The 20236-nt window shown below is 40.8% G+C and overlaps 1 protein-coding gene across 1 annotated transcript in view; it reads right to left on the reverse strand.

Annotated features, from left to right (window-relative positions):
- Nucleotides 1-20236, reverse strand: part of GRIP1 (glutamate receptor interacting protein 1) — a 227291-nt gene that overhangs the window by 41073 nt on the left and 165982 nt on the right. Inside the window, exons 8-10 of the mRNA XM_010561729.1 lie at nt 9299-9446; nt 7525-7694; nt 2464-2619 (exon numbers count right to left, since the gene is read on the reverse strand). Of these exons, the coding sequence (XP_010560031.1) occupies nt 2464-2619; nt 7525-7694; nt 9299-9446 (474 nt within the window). The remainder of the gene's footprint in view (nt 1-2463; nt 2620-7524; nt 7695-9298; nt 9447-20236) is intronic.

Genomic DNA, 20236 nt, shown 5'->3' on the forward strand with positions numbered 1-20236 from the left:
TACATCAGGGTTTAAACTTTAACCAAATAATAATCTAAGTGTTTCCACAATGAATACCATCCTTTAAAACCAAAAAAAGTGGAAGAAGAATAAAAATTGAAACCAAGTGGCATACATAAAGCATGTGACAGCAGGGCATGCCTTCAATTTTTACAGCCACATGTTTGGGAAGATTTGTGTAACTAATGCAATGATTGTAAAATCACGGCCATGAAAGTCTTGTAACCCCCTGTACCATTGCACTTCACGATCATGAATTTTAGCACAATCACATCGTTAGGCACATTTTCCTAAATAATTGGCAATGTAAACTTTATAGCAACCTTCACCAGTACATCTTTTTCTTCCCAAATGACATCCTAAGAGATTTATTAAAAGTTACATTAATAAACCCCACAAATGATCCAATTGGATTAAAGAAAAAAAAAATCCCACTAAAATTAAGAGAGTGTGCTATTCCTTTTCTGTGAAAAGGACAGCAGTTGATGCTACCTGGTTCTCATGAGTCTCCCACAAAGGGAGAGAAGCAAGGTTTTCCAAGTCCTGTTGATGGACGGTAGAAGGGTACAGGACCAGTCATTCTCTACCATGGTCACTTGTAGCACATTCAGTCCAGTGCGGGTCTCTTAAGTTGGCTGTTACTGCAGTCACAAGTATGGGTATAAGTCTAGCAACAGGAGTAAGGAACTCTGCACGGGCTGAAAAGCAAGCTCACGGAAAGGGCAAGCAAGCCGGCTGGCCAGCCAATTCCTCCAAAGCCAGCTCTGAGGCAGGGTTGCTGATGCAGTCACTGCTCGCGGTGAGGCGCAGACTCAGTGCTGGGGCCACTGCCACATATTTTGTAATGCTCTACATCCAGACCTCACAATGCAAATGCATAATAAACTACCCCACAATAAAGCCTCATCCTAATTCCTCCTAGTTAGAGATTTGTTTAATCACAGCAGCCTGTCATCCCCAGGGCCTTCTGACTTGAGAAATCTTTCAGGTGGGCTGCAGTGCTTTGACTGTCCCACTTAAATCTCATGTCAGTGGCCTTGTTTTGAGCCTTTGCAGGATAGCAAATTGCAGGGCAAGGCCTTCTGGGAGGAAAAATATCTGCAAAATATAATAACACAAGTAACAGCTGTCTCCAAGATCCATAATAGGATTAGCTTTCAGGATTAACAGTCCTTTGCTGGATGGAACGGCTATAATATAGCACAATCGAAGAACTATTTTTTGCATCCAGCATTATTTTACTATTTAAATCAATTACTATTAGTGTAACATTACTATTGTTTCTCATGTGCACGTGAGGACACGTAAGAGCTGGACCCCTACTGATACCATAGCACGGATGGACACACTATCTCCCCATGACCCAAAAGAATGCATTAGAAGCTAACATGTCAACAGATGAGTTGTGAAAAATGGCTGATCACATTAAAAATAAAAAATGCACTTACAGGCAAACTTTATGTAAAAATATTATGAAAGAACTAAGAACAAGCAAACAACAAAAAAACTGCAAGAAAGCAAAACCTCAGTTCCTCTCTCAATCATTTCCTCAACTCCATAGTGACTGGCCTTAGCTGGAGGCTGCTGGTTTGCTCTGATTTTGTTATGGCCATGGGAAATCTTTAATACAGGGCAGCAACACTGTAATGCGCAGCAGCTCAGTTTTTCCAGAGCGGGCCTGTGAGCATTATTAGCCGGAGCAGATGATTTACAGAGCAGTTCTCACTTCCCTGCTCTGGAGGAACTGAGCTGCTGAGGATCACACAAAGACGGACAAGCCAAAAGGAGAAGTGGCACTTACATGGAGTCTGTATACAGCCATACTCTCTCCGGCCCAGTGAATACTTAGCAATATGCAAAGTAGAACGGCCTGAAATATATCCACTTTGGCTTGGGAAACTACTAACTCGTGGGAAATCCATGCTTTGAATCCCAGAGAGTGGTCAGAAACAAGGCTGTTTAGACTTCACTGTTATTTGTTGCTCTTCCTCACAAAACCAACTGTACAGGTTATGGTGTAGATGTAAAGATTAAAACTACCTAGAGGTTACTGTGGCAAGCTCTTCTTCCGTAATGTGATCAGTTGGTTGAGCTTACCAGCAGTCTGTTTTTGACTATTCAGCTATGAATTCTATTTCCTGATGGAAACGGGAACAGTTGAAAAAGAAATTTGAAAATCACTTCAGTAACAGTATGACAAACTCTTCCAGAATTGTCTGAAGAAAACATTGCTTTCTGTACTGCAGATGAGATAGTTAAGCTGCATGGCCTCTACTCATCTCATTTCAGCACTGGACAAATATTTTTATGCTGATGTTTCCCTACATCTAACAGAAACTCCAATTGTTCTCTCTTCTGTCTAATATATATATATTAAATAAGGTACTTTGTACCTTTTTTCTGTATCTTCCCCCTCCTCCACCCATTCACTGCACATTTTGAGCAAATGCTGTTACCACCTACAGGAGCTTTTGAAGTCCTTCTTTTTCATCCTCCGCCTCATCATTGTCCCACGCGGGCTGGTGGAGTAGAGGCTGCGAGGTAAGGTCCCCATGTTCAGGGAACTCAGGCTGTATGCACTCATGGAGGTAGGAGAGAAGGATGAAGACACCAAAGCTGCTGTAAGAAATCAAACACTTGGCATACAGCACTCAGTCTTCACGGAAGAGTGCGGCACATGCCTGTAACTCATCAATGAATCAAACAATGTGTATGATGCACAGGAATGGTTTGTGCATTTCCAATAACAAAGACATTAAACCACACAGGTGACCCTAGGTAGAAGTATAGCCAGCATTTCATGAAAATACCTGCTGGAAGCTAACAAAGATACTGTAGATAGAAAAAGTACATTCATAGTATACAACTTATTTTAGGCGAAGCATGTTAAATTAAAGTTTTCAACATATATCCATGAACCAATGCAGATCAATATGTCTAGATACACTGATCTTAGAAATGCCTTTTTGTAGCAGGTAATTTCTGACAAAAGATTTGTAAGCAATGCTTTGCATTCAAAAATGATGCTTTATATACACTACTCAAATCTAATGGTTTACTCATACAGCAGAAGAGCTGATTCATTCAGAATTTTCAAGCCTTTTCCTGTCTACAAAGGTTGCCTTGTTACAGAAAGGAAAGGTGTAAAATGTCAGAAATAACCTTGGTATGGCTATGAAAAAGTGTAGCATCCATAAAACTGAAAAGGTTTTAGTGCCTGAAATGGGAAAAGTATGAGTGAAAGAAGAGGGGAGGAAAGAGGAAGAAGAAGAAAGAGAAGGAGAGAAAATGTCAGCAGGAAAAAGCGTGAAACATTACGAAGGCTTTTTTGAGGAGGCGCTTTCTGGATTTTCAAGGCTGGCATCCTGCAATGGTCAGGGTGGTAGGTGTTATAATGGTGGTAGGTGAGGAGGCTGCTGTGGCTGTTGGCACACGAGTCCCAGGTAAGTTGCCTGTTGCTTCTTTGAACCTTCACTGCCCGCATGAAGGGATGATGGAAAATTAGAAAACAAAAGGACCAGAGAAGAGGGAGAAGTAACTGAATTGCACAAACAAACAAAAAAAGAAGTAAAAAAATGAAAATAAATTGAAAATAAAATAAAATGAAACAATAAATGCCCTGGTCTTGTCTTCTTACCGGGGGTACTAACTTGAAGAACAGAAATAGTATTTTTTCCCCAGAATAAATGCTTCTGATTTTTTTTTGTTGTCTTGTATTTGTTTTTAAAAAGATTAGTACTGAATCAATTTCCATTCTCATTCTGGATTTAGGAGCTAAGGTTGCAAACTTCCTTAGAAAATACTAAGGTATTACGTATGACCACTAACTGATCGTTACTAAGTCTCTGCTTGTATTCATCTACATTAAAAAGACCAACCAAATACTATACATAGCACTACCTAGAATGGAGATGTTTACTTGCCAGTCATTTCAATTTACTGCATTGACATTTTAATTTTGCCACCATCTATTGTTGGGATTATGCTGTTCTGTGCAGTAAATGATCTCCCTAGGCCAGCAGCAGAAAAACTCTATCCTGAAGCCTGCTTAATAAGGAAAAGAGTTCTTATTGATTAGTTGGATGTGAAATTTAATGTTTTTTTTAAACTTGATCTTCAAAACTTTAAAATGATCCTTTTCTGGATGAAATTTGAGACCATATTTGATCGCTGATTCTACATATGGGGAGTCTGGGATATGCCAAAAGTGAAGGCCAGTATTTACCAAGAGAACAGGAAGGGTTTCAGTTGATGTGTCAAATATTAGAGGAAAATGATTGAGTTCACCCTTCATTAAATACAGTCTGTTCATCACTAAATTCAGCGTAGCCGTGTCCTTGCTGAATCGTAGAGGAACACTTCAAGCTGGGAACTAGTCACTGAATTTTTGTCTTAAAACCACCGAGGGATTCACCCATACTATGAAACACAAGTTACAGTCTTTGGCCCATCAGCTGTATTACCTGTGTCTCTCTGCTACCTGCTATATCTCTAATGGCTGCAGACAGGTATGACCCCGTGCTGGACTTCACCAGTAGCCAAATATCTTGACTGTTTAGGCTGGACCCATACCTTGCATTCACATCTTACTCTGTGAGACAAAATAAGGGGGAAACGGGTAGCCACCGCCACAAGCACTGCGCAGTGCCAGAAGAAAAACTATCCTTCTGTTTCACTTCATACTGCATGGGTAATGATCTGCTAATGGAATATATTAACCCTCCTCTGACTCCAAAGTAATGCCTGCCCCTCAGCGAGGAGCACACACCAGGGAAGGGAGAGGAAAAGGCGAGTATGGGGGCCCGCCATGGCCCCCGGCCCTGTGGGGTGGTCAGGCCTCTGGAGGCCCTGGTGCTGCCAGGCCTGGCCCTGTGCCCTGGGCCTGTGTCCCTCCCTGAGAGCACCCCTGCTGAATCAAAAGAATTTTTTTTTTTTTTTCCTCCCCCGAACAGATACCAAAGGCGAGGGTGAGGTGCGAAGCCAGCACCAGGACTCGGGTTTCCTCACCCCCTGGCACCGGTGCCAGCGACCTCAGAGAGTTTGGAAAATCTCATGTCAGCCAGGAAAGTCCCAGAAAGAGCAGCAGTAGCCCGATACGGCCATATGTATCTTACAGACTTATCATATCTTCTCAGATGAAACTGTCTCTTTGATTACGCACACAGACAGCAAGATTTCTGAACTTTAACTATGGTGTAAAAATTAAAATCTGATAAGTACAATGTGGCCAGGTGGATTTTCATTATTTTCAAGTTGCTGTGAGCCTTGTTTAATTAAAAAGACTGCTTCCAGCAGGAAATTATCTGGTAGTCTTTGATTATTTTTTTTTTAATGTTTTATTTTCACACTGAGAGTAGAGATAAAAATGTCCTACAAAGTGGGAAGGTACACAAATTCAGTTTGCTCAGCTTGTAGAAGGATAATCCCAATTCAACAAAAGTTCTGTAAAAGAAAATCCTATTGTGTGTAACCTTAGTAATTTAGTGGTAATTTGAGCTATTCCAACTCAGGGCTGTGTACAGCGAACATAAAACTAATGGGGCAGCAAGAGAAATGAATGTTAGCAGCAAAGTATAAAGAAAAAAAAAAAAAGAAAAAAAATCTGATCTTTTATAGTACTCTGCATTTTATTTTAGGGCTAAAATTTCAATTTGTTTTATATACTGACTTCCTGCCCATTTTAGATTCCTAACATGTTCCCATAAGACCAATAACTGAGCTCAACAGATACAGCCCTAATGACTCTGCTTATCCCAGATGCATAAAGGGAGCTTTTCAAACTCTACAGCATCTAGGCCATACCGCACCTGATGAAAGGTTGTTTCCAAGAGGGTACTTGCTTCCATAAAACACGTTACATCTTGAATTGGTCATGATATTGGAGTAGCACCATCTGGTGAGGGGCTGGGAAGGGCTGTAAACATCCTAGTTATTCTGCCTTACTTAAGAAAGCAACTTTATTACCTTAGGGACATTTCTCCCCAAAAGATGCTCTTATGTAGCTTTTGCAGATCCCCTTGATAGGATTTCGTAACGGCCAGTTCTTAACTCTGGCATGGCAAGAGCATTGCTTTTTCTAAGCATCTACACTGGGTCAAGGTGACTAGCACATTAACAGCATTAATTTGTTTTAAATGTTGGTTAAGAAACTGACTGCTTCAAGTAATACAATCATCTACACAAATCTTTGGACCTGGTACTCATCTTCCCAAAAGAAACACTCTTCAAAGGTTCTTTAACCAGCCAGAAACTGATTGTGTGACATCTTTGCTTCAAACACATGAAATATCTGTTTGCAATGTACTGTCATAACTGAAAAGAATGGAAATATATTGCAAAATTTGGTCTTCATCTCATTCTGCTTTGCAGTATCACTCCCTGCTCCCTCACCCCTTTGGCTTAAGTAGAAAGGGGAAAGAGGTGCAGCTGAATAACAGAAGAACATGGTATTGCAAGGGTTACTTTTTGTTTACCCTGGTCTAGGAGAAACTAGTGTCTCCTCAGCCACTAGTTCAATATTCACCACTCTGACAAACTGACTAGAAGATCGCTTATCCAGGGACATCCTGGATCTCAGATGTCCAAGAACATTTACCATCACTGACATTTCTAGGCCTCAGAAATCTTGTCCTGGTCTAAAGGAGGCAGAAGCACAGTACCACAGGCTCAGAAAATAGTACCAGTGGTTCCTGCTGCAACACAGGTACCTATTCTCTGTGTATTTGATAACCCTTGTTACTTCTTTGATGTCCATCAACATGCGGTATTTTAGACTGAATTTATGAATGCTGTGAATTAGCCCCTTTCTCAGGACTAGTTAGAAGACAAGACAGGCAGACCCCATCTTCAAATACTAAGACATTTTAGATATATTTGATTTGAAAATGGAAAGCCATTCTCTTCAAGCATGTTGGTATGAAATAAATGTCATGGTGAAAAAGGGCTGGGATCTAGGGAACTGTTTCCCAACTAACCTTTTTCATAAGCACTGACAATGAACCCATGAAGCAATCTCAGAAGTACTTTAAAAAATGATGGCAATAAATAATAATGCCATTAATAGAGAAAATGTGTGGGGTTTTTTGACGTATTTTAGGGGAGAACAAGTGTTATTAATGAAGTGGTCATAACAGACTATCAAGTCAATATGCTGAAAAGAAGTTGGCTGTGGTCCTTCCTCCCCCCTCTAAATTTAAGAAGCAATTTAGAGATTCATTTACAGAAGTACCTAGTTGCCCCCCTATGACTGCAACAGTAGAGTCACCAGGTGTCTTTATGTACATCTACAAGTGTGCAGAGCTGTTTCTCTGTAAAACATTTCCCTCTCTAACCATAGGAATCTCAGAGGGTATGTTAAGGCCAAGAAAACACAGAGCTTCTCAGAAACTGCAGAAGCATAAGCTGGGGAGCTGAAACAACACTTACAGACGTAACTGCTGCAATAGCTTTCTTGGCCATTCAGCAAGGGCAGGCAAAGTAAAAGACAGAAAAATAAAGGGGTATTTGGTGTTACAGATCTCTTACCGTGCTCCGGGCCTTTCAGTGCTAGCCGTGTCTGGTGGTGAGGAAGGATCTCAAGTTTGACATTATCCGCTGCATTAGCCAAAAATTGCGTTGCTTCTGCAAGCGTACAGTACTCCATGCTGGTGCCGTCAATGGACAGAATATGGTCTCCTACATGTAATGCACCACATCTACATAAAAGGGGAAAAACTCGGTATGATCAGGTATGCTTTTTGCTCGGAAAATGAGTTTTACTGCCTTCAAACTGGTCATGACAACTATGAACGTGTTCTTTTTTTTCAAGAGAGATTTGTGTTTTGTAGGCATTGTCACTGGTCAGACTTTATATCTATCAGTACAAACCTTAAAAACAATTCAGTTAATACATTATATGCCAAGACATCACTCACAGAACTGGAATGGGGTAGCTGACTATAAAAATATGTGTGAATGGCAGCAGAATAAAATGAGAAGAGCTTAAGGAGACTCAAATAACTTGGTCACATATCCCTCACACAAGCACCCAGTTCATCATTTTTTGAGTTATATTTCAAACATTTATTAGTACAAAAGCTGTAAATGACGATGAAATTATGCAGTAGTCAAACAAATAATGAAACCAGGGCTAGCATGGTGACTTGAGGAGTGGGGTGGGGAGGGGGCTATTTGCTAAATCTCGCTGCACTCAAGAGACTGGCTACTGGATGAGTTGAGAAATGCAAACACAGCAGTCAGCATCCCGACGTACCAGTCAAGTGGACAGCTCCTTTAATTGGTTACCCCCTGCGAAATGGGAAAAAACAGAGGGAGAAAATTAAAGCATCCTGCACCATTGAACTGGAGAACACCCCTGGATCAATGGCCGTCACTCTCAAAGTTTCTACTGTAGGGAAAAGCCCACAGAGGAGCTGTAGACTCACTGCTACAAGTGGGTGCTACCAAAAGCACCATTGTCAAAGAGGAGTTACAAGGTAGGGTGACTGGGGACATGCAGGAGGAATTTGCTGCTGAAACGTAATATTCAAGTAATTTTTAGATAGAGATATGTATATAGAAATATACTGTATATGTATAAACACATACACACACACACGAGCAAGCACTCCAGAAAAGATACCACAGCTCTGTTACAGAGGTTTAGACCACTGGGGAAAAATATCTATCTTTTTTTTTTTTTAAATGGTTTAAATGGTTTTATTTAAGGGTTTAAATGAAGTGGAAAAATTACAGCAAAATAACTTCGAAATACAGAAGCCAGTCTTTCAATACCTCAGTCGTATTCTAAAATATCAATAAAAAAATCCAGACATAAGGAGTTCCATTTCACTGTGCCACAAGAATGAGTGCTATATTCTAAAAGAACACTTCAAGGTTGCAAAGCCTCAAAATTTACTTCCCTTGACATCTGTTCCATATTGTGGGCTTACTTTAAGAATTCCAGTGGGTTATTTATTTTTTAAAATACTAATCTCTGCCACAGCATTGCATTTAATCGTCAGAGCAGACCTCTAAATTCCTGTGTTGCATAGTGCAAGCAGTCAGTCACATATTACATGGGGGCTGGCTTGAATACTACACGAATGAGCTAAAGTAAATGGTGTCCTGGAAGCCTTAAACTTGGCAGTATGGAACAATGATCTGACAAAGTGCTAATTTTAAGATCTGCAACCTCGAGAGCATCTGGTTCAGTCAATTTTGTCAAAAAAGAGGAGGACCTTCTTTACAACCAAACCAAGCGGAAGTAGAAAGAAAATGGATATATGGACCTGCAGTGTCAGCCCTCTGTCACACTCACCTGTCTGCAATACTCGCAGATTTGATTTTGTCTATGACAATGACCTGTTTGTTGCAGCACATCGAGGTAGTTAGTGCAACCCCAAGAGCAGCACCAGGAGTTTTGGCAACTTCAACTAGCAGCGGCCCAGACGCTGTTGCTACGGAATCTGTTAAAATTAGACAACAAAAGATCAGTATTTTACCAACGGGGTACTTATGCCATTTTCATATTTTCCCATGTAAAATCTCCATGGCTATTCTATTTCTGTAACCAGACAACATGCTACTTAAAAAAATTCTGGAATAGCATCAGTTTAGGTGTCAAGAATCAGCTCTTAACATCAAAATTGATAAAAGCAAGAGGAAGTTTGTGAATCTGGGATGTCTGGAAGCTTCTGAGTGTGTCAGAATCAGAGATGGACCAGGTTAGGGAACCGGGATGTGTTAGCAAATCACTCTGTTGAACAACTGAAGCTAAAAATTACCCGGAATTTAAAAGAGGCAGGCTGAAGAAACAGAATTAATTAAAAAAGCAGAAAATGATCTGAAAAAGATGAATGGGTTAGAGAAGGATGCTAAATTAATTTTCAGAAAAGAAAGGGAAGATCTGTGGACAACAGCTATAATAATCAAATGAAGGTGGCGAAGCAAGGGTCTACCAGAAATCCCTCACTAAAAGAAAGGAGAATTTAGAAGAAAATGGTGAAAGTGCAAGAAGCATGACAGCTAGAAATAGTGGGAGTTAAAGCTAAATGCATGTGAGGAGGTTCAGAAGATTCTTGTAATATCCTGTCAGTGGATAAAGTACTGCCTTGCAACAGGGCACAGATAGTAAATGACCAACACTGAAAAACGAAAGCAGAAAAATAGGAGGCAGCAACAGTCATGATTGACGACTGTGGTGAGGAACTATGCCCAAGAGAGACAAGTGCTAGACAGAATAAAGAAAAAAGACAGCAGGCTGCTTCCTAAATGCCAAAACAAAGCAGGCAGCGATAAGGGTGAAGTACATTCTGGAGACTGCCTGAGAACTCCTACTAACCGATACCCATCAATCAACAACTGATCTCAGTGGAGTAAGACACAGTAAGTGAAGGTGTCCTTTAAGGACATAAAAAGACTGAGAAAAAGCAAATGGTATCAGAAGCCTTTGGAGGTGCTTACAATCAGAACAAGGAAAAAATGAATAAACAAAGACTTACGCTGGAGCAAAGTTACCAAATGTCCTGCTGGCAACTGGGAGAGATTCATATTCACAGAGTACTGGAGCTTGCTGTAAGAATACTAAGAAAACTTTCAACTGTGATGTCTCCCAGAAGTCCCTGAGATTGACGCTGCAAAAGAACTGCAGCTGGGCTTCAAAGTATGGAGAAGACAGATATAAGATATTCCATTCAGTCTTAAATTTAGAAAATCAGTCCAGAAATGTAATTCTGACACGGAAGAGAAAGACACAGAAGAGAAAAACTGTATGGTGATACAAGAAATTGAATGAGAACTTGATTAACTAACACTCAGCTAAGGTGCTTTTCCTAGTTAGAGAGTAACGTAGGTAAACTGGATATAGAAATGGAGTGAAAAAAGGTGCTTGGATGGAATAACATACAATACCAGTAAAGCATCAGTTAATTACTATAGAACTCCTTTCCCCCCGCACAGCATGAAATCACTTTTATATTTCTGTTATCTTTTTTCCAGTTAGAAACCTGAGGGTTTGAAAGGGAGAGAGTATTTTTGAAAGTGCCCATTAAATCTGAGTGACTCATTTTTGTGCCCAACTGGGACTGACTTTTTAAAGGCTTAACTTCCACAGGCACTACCAACAAGCTGTTCCACAAATCTGAACCAAACTTTAAATTGTGATCCAAAAGAAGAGAGTCCACCCAGTAGCATTTCTGCCTGGAGCATCAGGCACTAAATAGCTTTAAAGCTGGATGAACTGCCCTCAGCAGCTGCCCATCCTTCTTTAGTAACAAAAGGAGGAGGTTATCACACTGAAACTCCTGTCTTCAATGCCTTGGTTAAGGGTCTAAGTAAGGCAGGATGCATGCAGTGACTTGCATACAGCCAAATAAGCAGAGCAGAATTTAAGAATTCCAACTCCCATTCCTGTGCTGAGAAACGATTATTTTCTTCTTGAATATTCCAGTGGTTTCTGGAGCTACAAACAAGCTCGCATTTACAAGCATATGGGAAGAAGACTCAAACAACGTTCGTCATCAGTACCGTGACAAAGGTTTGAACTCACATTGATCCAGAAAATGGCAAAGCTCAACTTGTTATTGGCCTATCTCAAGTTCTTTCTGTAACGATTGCCTTGAGGAACGGAGAGGAAACTAAATGCAAATATCTGTTGAGAATGAGTAAATCTTTCAAGATGCTGCTCCAGAGTTACTTGAGAAATGCAAGCTTATGCCCTACTGTTATTTCCCAGGTGCCTGTTGAAATGCACAAGGAAGGCAAACCAAGGCAGATAGGATGAATAAATAAGATAACCACATTAGAGGAACCAGAAGAGAAGAAATGGAGTGTGTCTAACTGTGGAAAATAAACACAAGGAAGAGAAATCAGAAGGCAATAATCAAGCACACATTCCCTGACAGAGAAGGATTAGTTTATCATGTTGAAGTAAAGCATGGGTATGAAAAATGAATCATACAGGTATAAATTATTCATGTGTGAAGATGTTTCAGTCATTAAGATATTTACACTGTGACTGAAGCACTTACACACTATGTTGATTTATTGGCTATGTAATTACATAAGATATACTGATGAACGTTTGCGTGAAAAACGCTCCAGATTTTTGATTTTGTTAATCATTTTTCTCACTTTTGAGCACTGCATCTCAATCAGTACCAGAGGCTTGATTAAAACCTCCCAGAGGAAGCAGCATTGCTTTCCGCATGCTAATACGTTTCTTCAGCTAGATAGCAGCATACCTTTTTTATTTGACAGCTTAAATCACTGGCAACAAGGTTTTTATTCTGAATATACTTTTATGATGTGTAAATATACTACATGATATATAAAAAGTTTTGGATAAAATAAGCAGTGTCACCACCCTCCCTCACCTCGAGAGGTAATCACAAATGATTTTTAAATTTGAAAAAATCTATTTTTTTATCCTGATTTCTAAAGGAAATAAAGCCTAAGTGATCACATTACATGCATTCATGTACACACTTGTAAACGTATGTACCTGTTAATCGTTGCCTATCCTCATGGCTTGTCAAATCCAGTTCAACAACTGATGGGTGGTAGAGGACAGAAAACCTCTTCAGGATTCCCACAGTAGGGCAAGCAAAAAAGTGAGCTGCTTGTGTTAGGCAGCAGAGAATCTACATGTGAAACAGTACTTATAAATGCCCTAAAATGGGAAAAGCTTCAGTCATAGCTTGCAATCAATATTGACACTAAATCCATAGGAAACCAAACTTTCTTAGCCTATGATGCTTTTTTTCTCCTTTTTTTTTTCTTCCCAAAGCCTTCTTGTACTTCAAGCTGGGAAGTGCTGCTATACTGTGAGCACGTTCCTGTAGGAACATCGAGCTCTGTTGCTACTATCTGTGCTCTGCAGCTTCTCACTTCTCTAACTGGAAGGTTTTGGGTGCTTTCTTTTTTTTTTTTTTTTTTTTTTTTTCAGAAGTCATGGCAACACAAGGCACAAATAATTTTTTGAGCAGCTTGGAAAAGACAGACAAGGAAGAAGGATGTCAAAACAGATTTTGACCTTAAAAAGCCAGCTGAACCAGTTGAAAGAGACAGCTCCACAGGACTGCTATTGATCTTGCCTGGATGCTGCTGTATCTTCTAGCAATAATGTAAGTGACAAACAAGTGGATACCTTACTGTCTCACACTAATTTTTCTCTCACTGAGCTTTTTCCCCATTAGATGTCCACAGGCTAACAATTTTTTCACCTTAAAATAGTATGTAACAGGTTCGTGTAGCCTTCTCTGTTGTTGTGATTCTCTGACAGTAAAAAAATAAATAATACAGCAAGTGTGTGCTGGTTCAGATCAGTAAGCAAATGCATAGTTCCTCAAAATTGCAGGTCTCCCAAAGCAAAGTTTTAATGCTTTTGTAGCGATGCATTCACAGATCTAAATATGTCTTACTCCTGTCAAACTAGAAGCCAGTATTTCACAGAAATATTTTTTCTTGGCCAAACAAATGTGCTTTTCTGCTCCTCACATCTTTCTTTGTTCCCTTCATACAAAATCTTTGCAGTCTAGAGATAGCAAGTAGATCAATACCTCTCTCAGGTAGGAGCTTTCTTTTATCCATTTGGTTCTTGTTCTCTTTTTCTGTAATCCTAATTTTTATACCCAGTACCTGTGTGCCTCATGCTCAGACTTAGTCAAGAAAGCATATTGTTAATTAGAACAAAGGGACACCCAGATTATATTTTCAGAGCAGCAAACCTCATTCAGCTCAGGTCATATGATACCTGGACATCTTTCTATAATCCTCCGAAAAGGAAAAACATCTTCTATACCTAAACTGCAGTTTCCAGTACCAACATCCAAAAACTGGACCATAGCTGGGTGGATCACAGAGATGTATTTTAGTGAAGTTAAGGAAGATTGTTGGGGAAATGGAAAAAATCTGAAATCTCTGACAAAACATTGGAAAATTTACAGCAAATCAGCTTGGAGAAATCAATTTGAATCTCCCCACGACTCCCAAATGCCCTACACTTTACACTTGCTTTCCTCTGCTCTCTCCATGCTCTTTTTTTAATTCACAAAGATCAGTGATTCTTTTCCAGCACACATTCAGCAATCATACATGCCACAGCTCTGATGTATATGGGATAGTCATTGATTGCTCCCCAAGGAATCTGTTGAGTAAACTCTCATGTAAGGACCCTCACAAGTCCTTATACGCAGAAACGCACGGCCATTTCCTTGAACTTGCTTTCTTTAACAAAATTACAACAGAATGTAGGGGAGGTCTGTGTTTTTATGTATGTGACCCAGCACGAGTTACAGAAAGGGTCCAGTGCAAAACACACTATTGCAGCCACTTCTTACTCTAGAAAGGTTGAAGACAACTGACACACCACTTTCAGCACTCAGTGCACAAGTGGAAGGTACTCTGAAACTGCAGTGGTGAGCCTAGTGTGTAAGGCACAGAACGGTATGACAGCAGTCCCAGCTCCTGCTGCTAGATCTGGGCCTTTATTTGCCATACCTCAGTTGCAACAGGGTATTTTACAGAATAACCGATGGTGGGGAAATCGCAGCAGGCATAGTTGTGTCAGTCCATTCAGAATCAGCATGTTAGGGATTAGCGCCCCTATTTTCTGCAGGAAGTAGTAGAAGTTGAAAAATTAAAACAATTTTTTTTTTTTTCAGAAATGGCTCAAAATTTCAGGTGTCAGACATAACATAGGTTTATCACCAGGAGAGCTTTGAGTATTTGCCATTCCTTTAGAAAGCTAGATTGCTGAAATGCAAAAATCAGAGCCGACACATTTCTTACAGGGCACTTAAAATCCATGGCCAGTTGTACAAATCTGAGCCCAGGTAACCAACCCAAAGAACAGGCAGAAGTTCTAACAGACTGGATGAATTTTGTTTCTAAGACCTGGGGCATTAGCAGTGACACTCTCCACACAGACTATTTTGCAAGGGCCTTTACAGCCCTTCTCAGCTGACAGTGGAGCAACATAAAAGCACTCAGGGATTCTGTGTGCATTCACATCTGCTTTTCTTCATTAATCAACAGACTATTCATTACTGTCAAACAGTATCTTAAACTGCACTTAATTGATCTTGTCATCCTCCATGTGGTTTGCTTATTGTATTCTTAAGGACTATTTTTTTTAAATGAACACCAAACCAGAAAGAGCATTCTTTGTGTCCATTAAAACGCTCTCTCTATAAGACTGTTACACTTAAAGTTGTCCCAACTCTTCACAGTCCAGTGGCAAGATCGCATCCCTATCTGTGACAGTGAGGCTCCATCCTCTATCGTACCGTGGCCCCACTATTTCCCTTCTCGTGTTTTCCTGGGACTGCCCGAGCAATATGTGGTCGGCCTCCTCCAATTGCCTGCCTTTTCCATGGTCTCCAGCAAAACAAGAGCCAAAACCAGAACTGGCTAGTTACTTCCCTGTGCAAGAGAAAGATTTGCTGGGAGTGGGGAAGCTTTTCCCCACTTTTCTCCTTCCTCTGTGCTTCTCTCCACTAACACCTTTCTTCTTACTTCCCCAGGTTTCTAGTTCACCAGGTCACAGGTGCAGAGAGATGAAAAAAAACCACTTTTGGCACTGTTTTTCAGCCACATCCTAAAATATCCTTAGGCTATTTTGCTAACATTTTTAATTTCCTTTGAAGGGGCATTTTCATTCATTCATATTTAACACCAACTAGATGATTAGCTAAGTCTCCCTTACACACACAGAGCTGACTGACAGTTATTTAAATACTAAATTTGTTGGGGTAGGAGGCTGCTTATTTATGTAATACCCTTTTCTTGTGTCCAAAGATAATGTGATCTCAACAAATCCCCAATCTCCATTTTGCAAAGAAGAGAATATTAATTACATATTTTTTAAGATGATCTAATTAAGAAACTGAGATTAGGATCACGGGTCAATGGTTTCAAGAGGGAAAGCAGCAGCAAGGAAGAGAGGCAGGAATAAGACTTCTGCAGTGTCTGAAGAGCACAGGAACAACATTCAAGATGCCCTACAGCTGGGTAGCACCATTATCACTCATTCAGAGCAATATTATTTGATTCCTCATACTTTTGTGACTCTAAAGGTCATAAGTGAACCACACACAGGGCACTGATGCACAGTACCAGCCTTGATATTCTGTTCTTCTAATATTGCATAATGTTTGCACCCTGGCTTTGTTCATGCTTTATTTAGCAGAGTAACCTTTTTTTCATCTCAGATCTTATGGGAAAACTAAAATCAATGCCAGCTAGCAAGCTCTGATAATGATTTCTGAAAAGCTAAAAGTCATTGACAGTGTTTCTAATTCTCCTGAGAGCTAGAATACAAAAAATATTAAGAAGCTTAATGACACATGAGACTTTACCCCAAAATATATTTTGGAATGGAGTAAGCTGGCATTATATATTGCAAGCAATATTTGGGGAGAGAGGGTGGTAGTTTCTTTAATAATAGAACAACTACTTAAAAATTAAATATTGTTCTTTTTCAAAGGGTCAGTGGCAGTCTCCAAGGCCCAACTTACCATAAAACACGTCTGCTCCTAGTGTTCCCTTGATTACGGAGTATCTGTGTGTTTCAGGCAGGCTGTAGAGTGAGCAACAGTTGTTCTAATTTTACCTGCTCAGCTAGAATTAGAGAGGCAAAAACAGTACTAAAAAAATACAAAATAGTGTCTTTTTCCTTATCGCCAGTAACAGCACAGCACTGGAGCTGCTGAGCTACTAAATGAAAGAAAGCTCAATGAGTCCACAGAAAAACAAGAAATTGCTGCTTAGGAAAAAAGCCACCAATGGCATTTCACACCCTCTCACCTTTAGAATAATCAGATTTCAAAAATGAAAAATAGCAATAATTTCAAGAGGATGCCAGCAGAATGAGTGATAGTGAAATCAGAGGGACCTCTCAACCTCAGAATGGAAAATGGAGACATTATTCTCTAAACGAATGTGCCGTCTATCTCCTCCCCTATACACAAGCAATTTCATATTCTTGTCAACTGACTGGCACAGTCTTTCCATTTTTTTCTTCCTGCCTAATTCCTGCAATTCATTTATATGCCTCTAATTCAACCAAGTTCTTCAAATCAAAAGCTTAGGAGCTGCCTTTGCCCAATTTCATACCTTGCAACCTTAGCCCCATCATCCTTCTCAGCTAAGAAATGCCTACTAACCAGCAGAAGAACCATCCCTGCCTTCAAAGTGCTCACACCACTGTGGGTGGGGATGTACTCAAAATCCGCTTGGGACTCTCTCTCATTTTTGGACCACAAAAGGCTGCCTAAACTCCTTTTGTTTAAAAGACTTTCCCCAATTCTTGGGACACTCCTTCCTCCCACTAACTCTGGTTCATGCTCAGACATCTTTCCCTTTTACTAGATCCCTTCTCTGCTCAAAAGCTGTATTAAATCCCAATCTCTTAATTTATCTATATCTTTCGTGTGCCCTGTTAATCTAAACCCCAGTTTATCTATTGCTCAATTTACAACAGGGGCAGGGTATGGTGGATGGAGCCTGTACAGAAGGTCCTGGATCTGCCTCTTTGAAGCTAGTCTGAGTGCATTTTAAATAAACACCCAGGCTCTGCAATTTCTTTCCTTTGCTACCTTGAAAATGAATACTACGTAGAAAATTCAGGTGGCACTTAAAGAACTACCAAAACCTCAAATCTCCACCCTTGATGGCAGCACATGGTTTTAGAACTTAGGAGTCTATAAATAAAATACACCTTTATGGTCAGTTTGGCAGCCTAGGCCTCAAACACCACCTTTCTATTGAAGGATGGCTCCTGAAAACCACCCTGAAACACTATATAGCATTAGACTGATTGTGAAATGTTTGCAGAAGGCAGCACTGATGGAATTCTGCCTACATTTTGTTCCAGGAATGGAACTCACAAATAATTACTTTTTAAAACCATCTCCCAAAATAACAAAGACCCCCAAAATGGTGCAAATAATATGCGAAGTCCTCTGCTGAGACCCCGCAATACAAAACACTATTTTCTGTACTGCACAAAGCATAGATAAAAATCACAGAACCATCGAATCACAGAATGGTTTGGGTTGGAAAGGACCTTAAAGATCATCTAGATCCAACCCCCCTGCCATGGGCAGGGACACCTTCCACTAGACCAGGTTGGTCAAAGCTCCATCCAACCTGGCCTTGAGCACTTCCAGGGATGGGGCAGCCACAACTTCTCTGGACAACCTGATAGATACATACATATGTACTGAAGAACTTCTCATACTTAATTTTTTCTTGCAAGTAGGACAGGAAAGAAAATACACAAGAACTTTGATTTCTTCAAAACACTCAGGCTCTTGCACAATTCTGTACCTGACTAATCACAACAAATAGAACAAACAAGGACAACACAATCTGCATCCCTGCTGGCAAACTAAGACACAGCTGGTGTGTCAAATTTTACATCTGCCAGCCTCGAAAGTAAGCCTGTAAGTACACACTACTATGGATAATATTAAGTGCTGGAGTACCCATTATGTCTATTTGCCATAATAACCCTAAGTTTCCATCTAACGGGAACAGTAATAATTAGAGTGGGACTGGATTCTCTTCAAAAGCCTGCAGAGCATAAAGCCCCTTGCTGCCAGCACTTGTCAGATGGGAACAAACACTGTGAACACCCAAACTTTGTGTCGAGCTGACAGCTCCCATCTGCCCAGGGCTCTACCAGGATAACGACGTCTCGGATAATCCCAAAAGCTTCAGAGCAAAGGCGTGCCCTGGACCTCTTGGTAAGATAGCTGACATGCACACGAAAGACATGTCAACGCTGTGGTAGAGAGACACCTGAGCTGTCCGTGTCTCCCCGCCACACGGTGGGAGCTGAAGCCCTGGGAACAGCAGAGCCACACGAGCGAGGTGCCGCGCTGGGGACAGCCACTTCTGCTTCTCCCCAGGGTGGCTGACCCAAGGGCAGCCCCGCTCCCACGTGGCTGGGCTGCTTGCCGTACTCGAGGTGCACGACTAGACCTTGCTCGAGGGTCCTCTGTACGGAGCCACACTGTCTCGTACATTCGCGATTACTTGTTATTTGCACGCGTTAGTGACCTCTGCGCACAAGCTAAGTGCAGTCTCTGCCTTGGAAAGCTGACTTTGGGCGTGCTTCAGCTAACACTGAAATCAACAGACTTGGTTTGGTTGAACAGGTAGGCGGTTTCAGGCTAGTCAGAAAAACTCCTCTGCAAAGCCTATTAGGCGAGTATAAAGCAGAAGAAAAGAAAAACTAAACTCTACACAGTTGCCCATAACAGAATTCTGAATGCCTAACAGAATTTCTGATGCTACAGGTTAGTACTATCAGTACCACTTTTTACTGCAAAACCTTTGGTCTCTTTTCAATAATCTGTGCTCTAGCACAGCTGTCTTATAAATAATTAGTGCATTGGCACAGCCATAATATAAAATGCTACCATGCAGAAGGTCGAGGCTGAGATCTGACCTTGATATTTATGCACCAAGGAGCAGAGTGAGAGTTTTGCAGCTCTTGGGGGTTGCACAGGATATTTTGCCATTCAATGCCAACCACTCATGAAATGAAACTTTGGTAGAATGAGTCAGGTAACAAGTTTATTAACTGCCCTCTCTTTCCGCTTTGGTACTGCCTGAGTAGTAGTTCAGCAAAAATATTTCAAAGAAATACAGCAAGTAATTGAGGTAAATTGCCCTCAAATCTAACACAGAAGCCATGGTTCTGGACATAAGCTCTTTGATGCCACACTGCAAAAACAATCCAGGATTGCTTACCTGTTGCCTATGTATTTCCAGCTTTTCCCTTCCCAGTGCTTGTTCCAAGCAATACAGAAACAGTACTGCTGGAAGTAAAAGAAAGTTTCTATATCCCCTGTTCTCTGCAGTGTACATTTCCAGCAAAAACGATTCCCCACATTTCTTCTCCCCAGATCCCAGCCAAGCAGTAACCTCTAGAAACCCAAGCACCCCATAACTTGACAGAGCCCCAGCAATGAGAAGCGCACTCTTTCCATCTGCTGCCTCAGTAGGCAGCCTGCCAGCTTGCTGCCAGGGCCGCCCTTGGCAAAGTTCCTATGCGGCTCCTCCTTCGGCGCAGGACAAGCCATTTTTCCCTCCTGCCAGAGCAGCTCCTGCTGCCAGGCTCGGAGGGACTCCAGGTCCTCTCATGCCCCTGTCTGAGGACTTTTTTCTTTTTGTAGTTGTTCCAGTGCTTATAAGGTACACAGATTTGTATTTCAGTAATTCTGAATTTGTGTAAAGGAGAAACTCT

The sequence above is a fragment of the Haliaeetus leucocephalus genome, unplaced genomic scaffold (assembly GCF_000737465.1).
Source record: "Haliaeetus leucocephalus isolate CR32 unplaced genomic scaffold, Haliaeetus_leucocephalus-4.0 Scaffold151, whole genome shotgun sequence".
Lineage (NCBI taxonomy): Eukaryota > Metazoa > Chordata > Aves > Accipitriformes > Accipitridae > Haliaeetus > Haliaeetus leucocephalus.